Source organism: Primulina eburnea, chromosome 15 (assembly GCF_022965805.1).
Source record: "Primulina eburnea isolate SZY01 chromosome 15, ASM2296580v1, whole genome shotgun sequence".
NCBI lineage: Eukaryota > Viridiplantae > Streptophyta > Magnoliopsida > Lamiales > Gesneriaceae > Primulina > Primulina eburnea.
In genome coordinates, this window is record NC_133115.1 from 31,575,470 (window position 1) to 31,591,820 (window position 16,351).

At 30.4% G+C, this 16,351-nt stretch overlaps 1 protein-coding gene across 2 annotated transcripts; it reads left to right on the forward strand.

Moving 5' to 3' along the window:
• Positions 1 to 11,019: 11,019 nt before the first annotated feature.
• Positions 11,020 to 16,082, forward strand: LOC140814303 (agamous-like MADS-box protein MADS3). 2 transcript variants are annotated; one of them, XM_073173245.1, is made up of 8 exons: positions 11,020 to 11,584; positions 13,794 to 13,872; positions 13,989 to 14,050; positions 14,709 to 14,808; positions 15,012 to 15,053; positions 15,384 to 15,425; positions 15,534 to 15,673; positions 15,816 to 16,082. In XM_073173245.1, exons 1-8 carry the CDS (start codon positions 11,403 to 11,405, stop codon positions 15,901 to 15,903), a joined length of 735 nt encoding a protein of 244 aa, XP_073029346.1. In that variant the 5' UTR covers positions 11,020 to 11,402; the 3' UTR covers positions 15,904 to 16,082. The 2 variants fall into 2 exon arrangements, with proteins under 2 accessions (XP_073029346.1, XP_073029345.1); XM_073173244.1 differs by having other exon boundaries at positions 11,049 to 11,584; positions 15,384 to 15,446.
• The last annotated feature ends 269 nt before the right edge of the window (positions 16,083 to 16,351 follow it).

Here is a 16,351-nt window from a genome sequence, read left to right on the forward strand (position 1 = left end):
AAATTAAATCTGCTATTATATGTAATCATCATTAATATTTTTTTTTTACTGAATAAGTCATATCCAAGTTATATCATTAATATTATATATATATATATATACACACACACACAATCCAAAGATTTATCAAAATTATCTTTGATGAACTCATAGGATTCCAACACGATAAAAAGATTGAGCCGATTTACTAGTCGAAAATGGAAACATGATTTCAGGATAAGGCTAGTACTCCGGAACACAAAAATAATTTATATTTTAATAACGAATTTCTAAAATATGATTAACATAATATTTTGCATTTACAAATGGGGATCCTTTGTCGAACCTGAGATCACAGTTAAGCAGATAATTCACTTATATATTTAATTAGTCCATGGGAGAGAAGAAGACACAAAGAACAATTTTGGGCAAAAACTTATATGAGATAGTCTCATGTGTCGTATTTTGTGTGATATATATCTTATTTGGGTCATCCATGAAAAAATATTATTTTTTATGCTAAGAGTATTACTTTTTATTGTGAATATCGATAGAGTTCACTCATCTCACAGATAATGATTTGTGAGACCATCTTACAAGAGACATCCTCATGTATACATACATACATATATATATATATATATATATATATATATATATATATATATATATATATATATATATATATATATATATATATATATATATATATATATATATATATAATGGGAATTTTCCCTTGGACTTTAGGCCCATACAAAGAAGTAAGAACTCAATACAAATTGGATGACCGATCGACCCATTAAGAATATCTAGTTTGTAATCATGGGCTGGACTGATCAATATAATTCAAATAATGATTTTAATTTTATGACCTCTCCAAATTCAATTCAATTCAATAACCGAAAATCGGAGCGACAGGGGACGAGTTTGTCACAATTGGACCTCGGATCCAAGACTTCGTCCCAAACATGGGTCCTTGGTTGTGCATGTTTTGTTTTTGTTTTTGTTTTTTTTTGACAAATGTATATTTTGTGTTTAAACAAGTAAAGAGTGTATTTCTTAATCCTTCACTTTTTAACAATATAATTGCATGTTGAGGTGTAAAATGTTGCTGATTACACTATATAAGTGACAAACAATTAGAATATTAAATTTTTAATCATCGAACATAATTGAATACGCGAATCAGTCGAATGGGCCGTTGTTACACAAAAATGTTTTAAATTTTACCAAGTCAGAAAGAAATACTAAAATTATCATATTGGAATTTGATAATATAGATGATAAAAATGGATAAATATATAGGATAAAAAAATTGTTGTTTTTCCAAAAAAAGAAATTAAATAAAAAGGATTAGACAATAATGTTTTGCGCATGGGAATTGCATTTACTGAAGAAACACTAATTAAAGCAACTCAAAGATGTCAAGAATACGAGGGGGTCCCTTCTCTTTTAGCACTAACAAGAATCGTCGAAAGTCGCACACAGATCACGATTACAATTTAAATCTGATGCATTGGAACAGTAGATTCGATCAGTTTTTTTGTACGGAAGTCGCCAAATTATACATGCTCGGTTAAAAAGGCCGTCAGTTCAAAGAAATACTTTCGGCTTTGCTTTCTTGGCTAAAAACTCTCAGTATTTACATTAATAAATGGATGCGTGCGTGCATGGGTGGATCCATTAAAGGGCTATATACTAGGCTGTAGCTTAGCCCACTTTTTTTTTTTTACTACCTTAAGTTAAATTTTAGCCCGCCTACCAATGTCATGTCCAGTCCAGTCCAGTCCAGCCCAACATAGCCCAACCCATTTACATGCAGATCCAACTGTAAAAAACATAAAAGTGATATGAGATCCTCTTAACAAACATGTGCTCGAATAGAAAAAAATGGAAAAAAATATCGAGGACCAAATCTCACAAAAAAATGGAAGCACGAATGTTTTGGGTATGGCTGTTGTTGGAAGGGAGGAACAATAGGATACTCGAACCCATTCGGTACTTATTTGATCTTCTTAACGAATTGGAGAAGATGTAAAGTTAACGTGTTTTTTTTAATCAGAATATGTTTTTTTTTCCTTTTATCAATATTGTGTTTTGTAAAACTTTATCAAATTATAGTAAAAAAATCGAAAATAAAAAAAATCTTCTGCATGGGCGATGCGGCTAAAACTTCTGTTGGGGATCGATATAGAGTTTAGAGGAGGGTGAATAAACTCTTTCCTTTGTTAGTTGATTTTGCAAAGGGTGCTAGAATCCTGTCAGAGATTATAGGTTATCTTGTTCAAGAGTAAGTCCAGCAGATCACAATAATAAGTGCGGAAACGATCCAATGGAGTACGTTGAAACACAATAAAATAGTAGGCAGTAGAACAGTTGTGGTTTCTGGAAGTTCGAAGATAAAACCTTATATGTATCCCCTTCTTCTGTTTCCAGAAGGTATCATTAAAAGACTTTAGATATTACAGTACAACACTTGTACACACCCACTTCAGTAGGGCTTACCCTTAGCCTACTGAAACTCTTTGTTACACAACTCAGTAAAAACGAATACAACAAGGTTCTGGAAAAGACTCTTTTCCAGTTTACAAATTCTTCTCAAAGATGTAGCAAAGTGTTTAGCTTGAAGAGATTTTACGAAACAACAGCACAATATGATCTCAAAAGATCAGATATTGATAATAAAGTATGTGCTGTTTTTCTGTATGTTGAGCTTTGAAGATAAGTAGTTGATGATAGCTCAAACTCACGTTGGAATAATCGTTGTGTGGATAAAGATAATAATGTTTTGTTCTATATAGGATTGAACCTAATATATAAATAGAAAACTTGAGTCCAACGTCTATATTCAAAGACGACTTCTGAAACTCCTGAGCAAGATCAGCTTTAGTACCTAAAATGGCAGAAAGCTACGAAACAATCAGTCTTGGTTCATACTAAAACTGGTAAGGAGCGTTAAATGTCTTTTTTCAGCATTAATGGTGCAATAAATACTCGTATTAGATAAAGTAACGATAACATTTAATATTGTAACGATCAAGTAAAATTCGTTAAGTTCTGATCTTGTTTTATTTAATAAGCTAAGTTATGCTTCTGTTTATCTAAGTTGATAAGTACTCGAAGAGTACTGCTTTGTTAAGGCGATACGAGAATTTCTGCTTTTATACTATCTTCTAGTTTTACTAACGCGATCTACTAATTTTGACTCTCATCATCAAAATTAAATTAAGTCTATCAACTTCCGCTCCCTTGCCCTTGTCAAGGTTGGGGAGTGAATTTTTAAATTGAGTTGTTCCATCTATTTTCTATCCCGCTTACTCTTTCATCCATTTTTTGTTCCTCGAGATCTCGCCTAGTATTACCCACTTCATCCATTTTTGTTCCTCGCCTAATTTTTTTTCATATTTGATCATTCTAAGAATTTTTTTTTACAATCTTACTAGATCTCGAGATCTCGTTGTGTTTACTTTTATATCTAGAATTTTTTCATATGTATTTTTTTAGTATATAACTTGTTAAATTTATAATGCAATGTAATTTTTTAGTATATACATTTTTCACATGGGACTCTATGGAATTATTCATTGTGGATTTCTCAAATATGATAATTATTTGATTACGACTCTCATTGAAAGATGGCGACGGAGACCCATACATATGTGATCAAATCTTCAATTTCTCATCAAATCAATTTATGACGAAAAAAATATGCATAAATTATATGAAAATATTTTTGAGTTGCACGTAATTTTTTAAAAATATTCCATACTATTAAATATCAGAAAGTATGAGATTTACCACGAGAACTAGAAATCATGGATGTTTTTTTACAGAGGAACAATTTTTCCTCAAATTTAACCAAAAACAAAAAAACAATCCATGGATATTTCATCTAAATTAAGAGATATCTTCATATAGATAACCCACAACACTGAATGCATAAAGTTGTATGCATTTAGAAAAAAAAAATATTTACGTCCTCTATCCAGATATAAAAAAATCATTCAGGTAACAAAATTTGCGGAATTCATGGTTATGATAAAAGACATATCTTTGAAAAACTTATTTTCACGTAAATATTTTGATTACATTCTCTTGCATGAGCGGCGGAGTGGAATAGTTAAACCCCCACTCCTCGGCCTCAAGCAAGGGCGGGGGAGGGGAAGTTTTCTTTTCCGACTCTTCCACTGGCGATGTAGCAACTATCAATTTTTTTTTTAAATTTTCAATTTTTATTTACAATAATTTGATAAACAACTCAAAAACCTATATTTTCTTAACATAAAAATAAAAGTAAAATATTTTGATAAAACAAACCCCTAGTTAACGCCTTTCTTTTGTAATATAAATAGAGATAAAGATCCATTTTATCGTAGTACTATAGAAAAAGGGCAAAAACTTATGTGAGACAGTCTCATATGTCGTATTTTGTGAGACAGATCTCTTATTTGGGTCATTCATAAAAAAATATTACTTTTTATTGTAAATATCGGTAGGGTTAACCCATCTTACAGATAAAGATTCGTGAGACTGTCTCACAAGAGACCTACTCTAGAAAAAGTTATAAATCTTGATTCTAATTTTCTCGGTTTGGTCCCCTCTAATAAAAAAATAAGAAGGAAGCAAAGTTGAATTTTTTAAGGGGAAAAATAATTCAGGAGTGGTACCATAAGGGCATTTCTCGATAGTTGAAGAAATGATGAAAGCTCAGGCGATGAAGAAGGCTTGGTGAAAAATAGAAAAAAGGGCAATTAAAATTCCCACTTGGCTACAAACATCCTTTATATAGAAGGTTTTGACCACCACCACAGCCTAGCAATGCCCCACAATACATTATTCAATATTCAGTACACTACTAGGGCTTACCACCCTTTAATGTTTTTGACCCCATTATAGTACATTTATTTATAAAATATTCATATATATATATATATATATATATATTTTAATGTTTTTGACCCCATTATAGTACATTTATTTGTAAAATATTCATAAAGGTGATCAAGACGAAATTAAGGGAACATCGAACAAACGACGGAGTGAAATATGAGTGATTGAGCAACGTCATTCCTAAAGGTAACTATATAAAAGTAAGCAATAGGCTGGATCCAACCAGTTGTACCCTTTTCCGTTATAACTAGGAAAGAAAGGTGCATGATCTTTCGAATTACTTCTGAAGAAATTAAGAAATGATATGTAAGAACCAAACATTTTGTGATTAATTGGCAAATCCGTGGACTTAGATTCACCAACATCAAAAGATGATAAGTAAGCAACTTATATAATTATACTATATTGTTATAACTACATAAGTGCACGTCTTTTTTAAATTTATATATTTTTATTTTTTAAATTCAAATATTTATTAACAAAAACCAATGCTTTTTTATTTATAAAAATACGGGTTGACCCGTAACTGAACCCGGAGTGCCGGGTTTACAACCCAGACCATACTGGTCTAACCCGGCGAGTCTGACCTGGACCAGCCCGTGGCCAGGTCTACTCTTTGCTATTTTCCTATTTGCACCTCTTCGTGGTAAATTTTGTATGAAACTTCTATAAAAAATTTCATTCGTCTTAATTATATCCGTATTAAGAATTTCGTAAAAATACTCTAACGACGATATAATATACGATTGATAGTACATCCTTAGGTACCTATATTTAAAAAATACAAATTATACAATACTACACATATGCATATGTAAACTTACATAACATGGTACGAGAGGGGGTTTAAGTATCATACAAATTACTAAGTTAGTGATATATTCACCATTATTGTATGGAGCATGTGATTGTACCCTAAAATGTAGCCCAAATAAATTTGGCAAGACTATAGTTATTGCATTTGGGGAGTTGGACAGAATAAATGTGTGCAGGTGAAGTTCCATATGGTGTCATTTTTTCCTTTTTGTACCTTTATTGAAAAGTGTTCTATTCATATGTGAGATACATGGTAAGTTTGGTAAAAAAAGGTTCCCTCAGTCATTGATTTCTTGTATTCTAACTCATTTTCTACATTTTCTTTCCAGTTTTCATCACATTAATTTAGATGCTTCGTTCTTTAATTTAATATTCTCGTCAAGATAAGCCTGATATATCAAACTCGAGCTAGGTTCAAGTTAGTTATAAAAAACAAAAATTTCTATCGATCTCACAGAGCGTCTAGGATATCAACAAACGGGGAAAATGTGATCGATGTCTGATAATTAATTTAACTGAAGTGGAAAATTAGCAGCCCGAAATATTAATCAGTCGAGAACTCAACAATCAGTAATAAGCAGTTGCTGAGAGCTTGATAAATTAAAAAGTGTGGAGGTCTAGCAAGCTCTTATCCTTTGGGAGCTTATCAAACCCTTGATGATAGTTTTTACCGGAGGAAATTATATTTTTATTCTTGTAATTTGTGTATTTTTTTTTTGGGTCAAGTTGTCGGTCAATTTATTGTCATATTATATATATATATATATATATATATATATATATATATATATATATATATATATATATATATATATATATATATATATATATATATTCAACGAAAAGCTATATATATATATATATATATATTCGCTCTATTACAAGTGTACAGTTGACAAAAATAAATAAATAAATATCGATGCCAAATTGAACATGATATACTTTCTTATACCAACATGGCCGGAACAGTCGGGAACAATTCAAACAGGTATACGACATGCCAAATAAAATTATACAAAACCCATAAAATTAATATTATTGGACCCTGCCTCTGACCCGATTGGTTAGCAAAAATTAGGATAATATCTGAATTTCCCAAGTAAAAGATATACGTATACATTCATAATGACATTTAGATAATGTTTAAAATCGAATAACATATTGTTTATGGGTATTTATCAATTTAAATATATATAAAACACAAAAAATGAAAATATATTATAACGATAAATCATATATATATTCATATGACAATTTCAATCTGCGTGATTATACATAATGACAGCTCTCTCAAATTAAAAAATATATTTTTCATCCAAATACAATTCACAATGGAAAAATAATAAAAATAACATAATAGTGAATTTTATCAAAACCAAAATCACGATGTACTTAAATAGATTAAACATAGACAAAATATTGTCAAATAAAATTTTCTTAAATAACTAAATTATCACAATAATGTTAAAATAAAACAACTAAACATTTATTAAATTAAATATCAATTGTGATTTTGCTAAATAAAATAGATATATAAATAAGATAACATACAAAATTTTGTGAGACGGCCTCACGAGTTATTTTGTAAGACGAATCTCTATTTGATTCAAAATATTAATTATTATTGTAAATACGGGTAGAGTTGTCTCATTTCACGGAAAACACACTATTAACATTGATCCTAAATTTGCAAACGCGTATAGACACATTATGATTTAAATTTTCTATGCATATAATATTTTCAATACTGTTAAATAAAAATAATAAGCACAAAAACACCCGCAAACATTAAAAAATATATATAAGAAAAAAATAGTGTCACAAAAACAAAATGACATATTTAAATAAAAAAATACGATGCTTCTTAATTTATATTTAAAAATCAACTTCTAATAAAAGTGATGTATTTATATGTAAAAAAAAAAAAGATAAGATAAAAACATTAAATATTCATTAGTAACAATGAAAAAATCAACTCATTTTAGCAACCAATTTTAATAGCAACAAAGAAAAACCATTGGTAAATTGATGAATTTATTATGAATTAATATCCAAAATCATTTAAGATGTCAAATGAATTACCAAAAGAACCTATTAAAATAATCATTGATTTAATTTGCTAACTTAAATTAATAAGAATATATTAGAAAATTCACAATTAGAAGTTATATATTTATATGTATGTTAGATTATATATATATATATATATATATATATATATATATATATATATATATATATATATATATATATATATATATATATATATATATATATATATATAAACTTTAGTTGATTTACGTGATTAGACGAAAGGTGTGGTCGTTTCAAAGAAAAGAAAAATGGAGGATGAATAGGAGCATTAAAGTGCTGGCCTAGTTGGAGGGAGAGGTGACATATGTGCGTGGCCGATCCTATCTCTTCTTTCTCCAATTTTCCAAGATATTTATGTGTTTTTATTTTATTTTAAAATATTAATATAGGTTTAAATTTCTATTTTTCTCAGACACATTTTTCTCACGTCATATATATGATGAATTGTTTGTGAATGTTAGATATAGGGGTGATACACAATATCATAACGTACCATATGCCGAAAAATGTATATCTACATTGTATCGAAAATTATGATATTAAAAATATTTATATTGATATCAAGCAGATATATAGAAGACATACAAATATGATTGCTCACGTACTGGTTAGAACAGTCAATTTTTATGATAGTGTTTATATTTTGAGTGGGTCTTATGTGAGACCGTCTCACAGATTATAATCTATGAGACGTATCAACCCTACTCATATTCACAATAAAAAGTAATACTCTTAGCATAAAAAATAATATTTTTTCATGGATAACTTAAATAAAATATCTATCTCACAAATATGATCCGTGAGACCGTCTCACATAAGTTTTTGCCTTATATTTTTATGACATTAATCCAGACTTTATTTATGATGTTTAGATTTGATTTAATGAAGAAATGCAAATGGTTTTGTGGGAAAAAGTATAGATATCTTTAGATAATCTCCGAACAAAAATAATCTGCGTCAAACTTTAGTACTCTAAACTACTATTCTGGAATACTAAAATATAGTATTCCCAGTATTTCATCTACAACAATGATTTTATTCCATGAATTAAATATCTATTGATAAATTTATAAATATTTTTTACATATTAAATACGTTTAAATAAGTTTATATATTTAATTCAATGAATTTGAATAATTAATTTAATTTATTTAAACAATTAATTTTACTTTATATTACTTAAATTATTATAGTAAACTTAATTCCATTTGTTGTTGATACAAAAATATTCCATTTGTTGTTGATACAAAAGTACGTGTCTGAAAACAAAACAATTTACACTTGCTTACAGCTTTTCAAGTTAATAAAAACGTTATATATCTTACTATTTTTTCCCAAACATGACAAATTGACAAACATATCTGTTTAATTTAATTTTTGTTACCTGGCAGTTTTTAGCTTGTATTTTTTTTCACTGTTGTGCATATTTATTACACAACCTCCATGGATTATCTTAGAGTTTAAATTGCATTTCAGGAATATTACAAATTTTGTTCTTGTCATATTTTCAATTCAAGTTCTATAATTTGTCAATGTTAACTATCAATTCATACGTTGAATTTTTTTTTCACATTTTCACCGGAGTATTGACGTGCTGACTACTAATTTTGATCTTAATCCAGTATCTAATTTGTTTGTTTGTTTTTTTCGGTTATAATTTTGGTTCTTTCTCTAACGTAACGTTGATGTAACTCAAATTCATCACTACTCCAGATGAAAAATGACAATTTGTCAAAATAAAAAAAAATGACTAAACTGAAATTTAATTATATAGATGACCAAAATCACAAATAAGTAAAAAACCAAAATTTCATTTTCTCCAGTCAAATAAGGATATTTTCGTGAATCAGTAACAACATGGACTGATCGAATTGAGACAAGGACTTGTAGGAGGTACTTTAATAACAATTTTACCCATAATCGAGCTAAAAAAGAAACATCAGTCATCATGTACAATCCTTCCTGATTGAACTTCACTTTATTAAATCATATTATAAAAGATCTCTACTTTGGATGTCTGCGTACATTATATATTATATATATATATATATATATATATATATATATATATATATATATATAAGTTTAATGAATGATTAATGCAATTAACCAAACTACTAAAACAGCCAAGTATTTGTGAAGCTGAAATCATCAAACATTCTTGTTTCTTATCCAAATGGATGTAAGCATTCACAATTTAAGCCCATTTTCACATGGGGCAGGCCAGTTCTCGTATAATTCTTAAACTGCCCCTTTCTTTTTCTAGTTTGACTCAGTCACATGTACTATGCTTCAATCACTGCTGCTAATTTACGACTCAGGAGTAAGGAAACGGCAGTCAGCTTTGTCTTATTTTAAATCTTATTGGCCTTTGGACACCAAAATTTATTGAATGCATACATCAGTCATTACCCAAGAACATATTTAAAAGTAAAGAAATTTAATTTAAACTTTTCTATATGCAATAGCTCACACAATAATGTTGAAACTAAACTTTTAGTCCACAATCGATCCCTTTAATATAATGATACTTGTTGTTTTTAAAGGATGAAAGATAGATAACAAAGCTAAAATTGCTCTACACTTGGTAATAACCCACGGGATACATAAATATTACCCGAAAGGAATTGATCAGACATGGATACAAGGAATAAGAGATTGCCACTTTCGGATACACACCAAGGAGATATAGGGTTTAAAAGAGAATGATAGAATCTTTAAACAAAATATTGGAGTTGTACTACTCCTTCAAAGAATACATGTGTGCCTTGTATCAACAACTTTTCCAAGCATATAATTGAATTTTCCAAGAATTATTTATACATTGTCATCAAGACTCGATTAAACGAAATATATGGCCGGTGACTGTTACGATATAGTTAGATTTCTATTAAATTTGGCCTCAAATTTCTATACTCAGAGATCAGAAGACTAATGAAAACCTCAAGTCATTTCTCTTGGTTCAAGTGTTATGGTTCAAATTTTCAACGCAATGAACATGATTTTTTTTTTTTATTATTTGTGAGGCTTAATTATTATCCTAACACATATTGGCCTTAATCAAGTTGTGCCTGTATAACCTTTGCCGTATATTAATGTAATTATTTTTTGGGGTATAATTCTGTATTTAGAATTAGGGTTTTAATCTTATAGCATAGTATTTCGAATAAAAGAATGACAACGGGTGCACAGAGACGACTGATTCCTCGAAGCTTTGATCTTCACATGCCCAAAAAGTACTATCACACTAGAAAGAGCGAGTCTTTAATTTTATATTTTTGGAAGGATTTAGTTTTAGTTTTGTACAGAAGAAAGGAAAAGATAGTGTTGTGCAGAGGTAAGTTTTCAGCTTACATAATCAGCACATATTTCTAAAAGGAAAAAATAAAAAAGGGGGTGAAGAAAGAGAAGAATTATTAGATTACCATTTTCTTGCAAGAGAAAAATCCAAGCACTAAGCGTTCTACATTCACAAAGAGAAGGAATTTCAGTACCCTTTACTTTATTATATACTCACCCCACCTCCATTAATTTCCCTCAAATTCCTTCCACCACACACACATATATATGCACAGAAAGACGTTTACACTCACACTACACCTAGCACTGTTTGGCAAAAAATGGGGAGAGGGAGAGTGGAGCTGAAGAGGATAGAGAACAAGATCAACAGACAGGTTACATTTTCTAAGAGAAGAAATGGACTGTTGAAGAAAGCTTATGAACTCTCTGTGCTTTGTGATGCTGAGGTTTCCCTTATCATATTCTCTAGCAGGGGAAAGCTCTATGAATTTAGCAGCACAAGGTATACATACACATATACATACAAAACATATATGAGCATACATCTATGAAAACAGACACATCTCACTTAAGTACTCGTGATTCCATGTGTACATAAATATCCAGTTTCATATTTTTATATCTGATGTATATGTGTTTGACCTTGGTTTTCTGGTATACATGTTTGGGATTTTCGTCATGTGGTGTTCTGAAACCTACCTAAAAACCAAAAGGTAGCAAATTGTTTCGTAGGAAACTTCTTAGAATTTATATGGACACGATGAAGAAGGATAAAGAAAGTAGAATAAAAGTTCGTGATTAGTTTTTTTCGATAGATCCCTTTGGTTTTGTGGCTCCCAAGAACATCAAGATTCACATGACACTGGAATTCTGTTAAGCCTATGGTTTTAAGTTTCAGGATTGATTTGATTATTTTTTTATCCTGTGTTTGCATTAAAATATTTCTTCCGGTATATATATAATTTTTTATGGACTCAAGGTTGATGTTTTTTCTACAAATCTCCCAATGAGAGATCGACACGTTTATCTGCTTTACTCTGAGCAAAAGATCATAGACGAGGTTTGTTGTGAATTGTAAGGTGGTCGTTTAGTTTTACTGTTGATCAATTACATACTTCTTCTCGGACCTCTGTGCAAGATCTAGGGTTTCTCTCTCCTTTCCGTGCTCTCTTTCTCTCTCTTTTCACTATTTTTTTGCCTTCTCTTAAATTGAAGGCTTCAGACTTTTAGTGGGAAAGAGTACCCAAGAAATATATGAAGCACTGTAGTTTACACCCTTTGGAGAAAAAGCTTCAGATTTTGTCTTTTTCTTCTTTGCATCCTTATATTCAGTGGTTAATTTCTTCACTGGTTTCACCCCCTTCACTCATGATATTTATATATACACACACACACACCAAGATTTTCTGGCAACATGAGAATCTTTATGATTCATGAAGAAAAATACTGTGTTTACAAAAGAGACGCATATTTCAAGAAAAGACTGAAATATGTGAGGCTTATGTGTTTTGGGGAAGGCCATGATGCATATTTTGGTGAAATTCTTTATTGTGGAAAAGAAGGTATTATTCTTTTGGGTTATATGGATTTTAGGATTTGAAGCATGAATTTGTGTTGACTATGTATTTTGGTGAAAAGAAATTTTTGGGGACTGTGTGAGGAAACTCTTCATTAACTGCTGTCCGGCCACCAAGATTATCTCCTTTTCTTTTCTTTACTTTCCTAGATTTCTTTCTTCGAATTTTGGTGAATTTTTTTTTATCATCTTTAAAGTTGGATTAATTCGACAAGAAAAATCTGTAGTTTTTCCAAATTTTTTGTTTCTGATTTATTTCTCAGCGATAAATATTGTTTAACCACATAGTAAAGTCATTATATTTCTTGATCTTGTAATAAAATATAAAATTAATTAATCCTTTTAAAAGAAAAGGACACTTAAATTTTAGAAAATAATTCTTTTTATTTTTGCTAGATGAAATATTTCACTTATTCTTTTCCTTCGTTGAAGATATATTCATTTTTACATCATCCAGAGTTTAAGAAAATATTTGTCAGATTTTAGATCCAAGAAAATAATGATTTATGTTACTGGCATTATGTCTCTGAAACCTGATTTCTTACTGAAAATGATGTACTTACCTCCCTTTTCCTAGCTTTTATTACATTTTTTCAACGTAAATTAATATGTTATAGATTTTTGTTTTGATACTTACCTCTTTTGTCAAGTGTACAAATCATGGTACTTAACAATTTGGATCATTAAGTATTTGCGATTTAATCTCATCCCTAAAAATCCATTTCGACTAAAACTCTCTTTCTCCTAGAAGTCTAATTTGAAATTAGCATTATAATTTCCAAACAAATCAAGAAAATAAATTCATTGACTTTTAACATTCTTAAGTATATTATCATATATAGTTAATTAATTTCTTAATTATGTTGGTCGTTTTATATTATTATTATTTGATTCTAATACAATGTATCACCACTAGTTAAGATATTATCTAATTAACTATCTTCGTTAAAAATGTGCAAACCATCTTACACAACCTTGATATATATATATATATATAATCTTCATATGTCTTATTTCGATATGTTCTTGTGCAGCACTCATTGACCTTAATCTTATTACATCAACTTTGTCATCTCTATTTTACCTAATTACTCCTTCTTATTCACTTTTTGATCTGTATATTTTTTTTGGGCAGTATGACTACGACCCTCGATCGCTACCAGCGTTGCTGCTTTAATCCTCATGATAACAGTGTTGATCAAAATGAAGCACAGGTTAATTTGATTTAGAACAACTTTGTGATGTGAACTAATTTTAATTTTATAAGTCCGTTTTGACTTAATCCATAAAGTTGAAACTTCTTATCTACTTATTTTTGGTGTCTACTCAGAGCTGGTATCAAGAAGTCGCAAAATTAAAGGCCAAGTATGAATCTCTTCAACGGACTCAAAGGTCATTGCCAATATTCTCCAAATTATAATGAGTTTCACCAGGGGCGGATCTAGGATTTCGACACTGGGGGGCCGCTTAGTTTATTTTACGACGGTTTTCTCAACAACCGTCGCTATATGGCGACGGTTATAAGAAACCGTCGCGGATTTTGCGACGGTTTCCGTCACAACCGTCGCTAAGCCAAAAAAAAAAAAGAAGAGGGATCAGGTTTCGAAATCGGGTGGAGCAAACGTTATAATTGGCTTTAGCCACTGAGATACATGGACGTATCATTCATTTTGGGGGGGCCATGTATATATATATATATATATATATATATATATATATATATATATATATATATATATGTTTATATATTAGTTAAAAAAATTATATATACTAAAAAAAATTTTTAACTTTTTTGGAGGGGACCGTGGCCTCCGTTCGCCCTACACTAAATCTGCCCCTGAGTTTCACCATGGTTTCAAAAGATAGAGATTCAAAGATAGCGATAACCTTTGCTCTTTCTATGTGTATTAAATAAAAAAAATTGACACTTGTGTGTAGTCAATTAAAGTTGAAGTTAATATTCCTAGTTAAGTATTCATTGAATAGCTAGATGGAAATAATTTGGACTGGTGATTCATGAATGTTTAAATTTCGATATAAATAATTATAGGCATTTGCTTGGAGAAGATCTTGGACCTCTGAGTGTGAAAGAATTGCAGAATCTTGAAAAGCAACTTGAAGGGGCTCTTTCTCAAGCCAGGCAAAGGAAGGTACTACATTTGCCATGTTTATCTCAGATTAATGGAGATATCTTAAAACTTATATTAACACCTGATCTTTCTTTGATATTGTAATGAGAAACTTTGGTTGCATTCACATCACTTCTAAATGCATCTTTCTTATGTTGTTCTCAATAAGACAATGGGTCAAATTTATGATGGATCTCTTTCTCCTGTTTTTGTGACCATTACAGATACAGATTATGATGGAGCAAATGGAAGAGCTTCGCAGAAAGGTATATGCTCTTTGTTCCCTAAGATCTTTCTTAGTGCATGGTTAGTTAATGTTGCCAAACATTAAATGGACTGTCATGAATCGGTCTTTCGTGTTGGTTCATGCCTCATACTATAACATTATAACCTAAATTTAGTGGAAAAAAAGTATCTTTTTTCTTGTTTAAAAGACTTCAAGATCCATATATAAATAAGTAGTGAATGATCATATGCTTTTCGAAAGGATTTAAATATGTATTCTACTTATTCAAGTGTTACATAAAACAGAAAATATAAAATACAGCTAGTTTGAAGTAAAGATAACTGCAAAAACATCATTCTATTTTTGCCAGGAACGGCAGCTCGGAGACATGAACAAACAACTAAAGATCAAGGTTTCATTAGAAATGTCATCGGTATTTTTGTTTCTACAAGACTCAGATTTGTGTAAATATGCACAACTAGCCAATCCAGAGATGCTTACCTTTGCAATTTGCATGCAGTATGAAGCAGAAGGACAAACTAGCCTAAGAACTCTTCCTTTCCCTTGGAATGCTGGTGCACTGGCTGGAACCAATAACTATCTTGTCCAACAGGCTTCCCAACCGATGGACATGGAACGAGAACCCGTGCTGGAAATAGGGTACGTTTCAATATTACTACATTAGCTCAAGTTTCTTAGTTTTTTTTCCTAATCTATTAATGGAAGAGGAACCTCGTTCTATCGGTTTTTAAACGCCACATATGTCATCGTTACCTATCAGACAATTGGAATATTTTCATAGGTATCATCACTACAATCTTGGAGAAGGATCATCTGTTCCAAGAAGCATGGGCGTCGAAAGTAATTTTATCCAAGGGTGGACACTTTAATCTTCGTTTGTTTATATCTATCGACCCCATTTGACTATTTAAAACTTGTATTTTTGGGATATTTGAATCTCTATGCGCTTTTTAAATGTAAGGATGATTGCATGCATATGTTATATGATGATGTATTTATGAATGGTTTTGAGATCACTTTGTGAGTAAAGCGTATATGAATAATAAAATTTTCGAGAATAGCGAGTTTAAGGCTGCTTATTTAGAAGCATCGACTTCAATAAAGACCCAAGGCTATAGTGTTGTTAATACAAATGGCTCCGCAGTGTGTTAACGAATTGGTCCGCTGCGAAAACAAGACATCATAGGACTGAAAATAGGGAATCCCTAATTTATCCAACCTGCATAGGCCGTGAGTATACCTATCAAAATATATTTTCAGTGGGAACCTCGTATAATCTTCTCGGTCTCAAAGGGATGCATTCACTCAGGTTTGAAA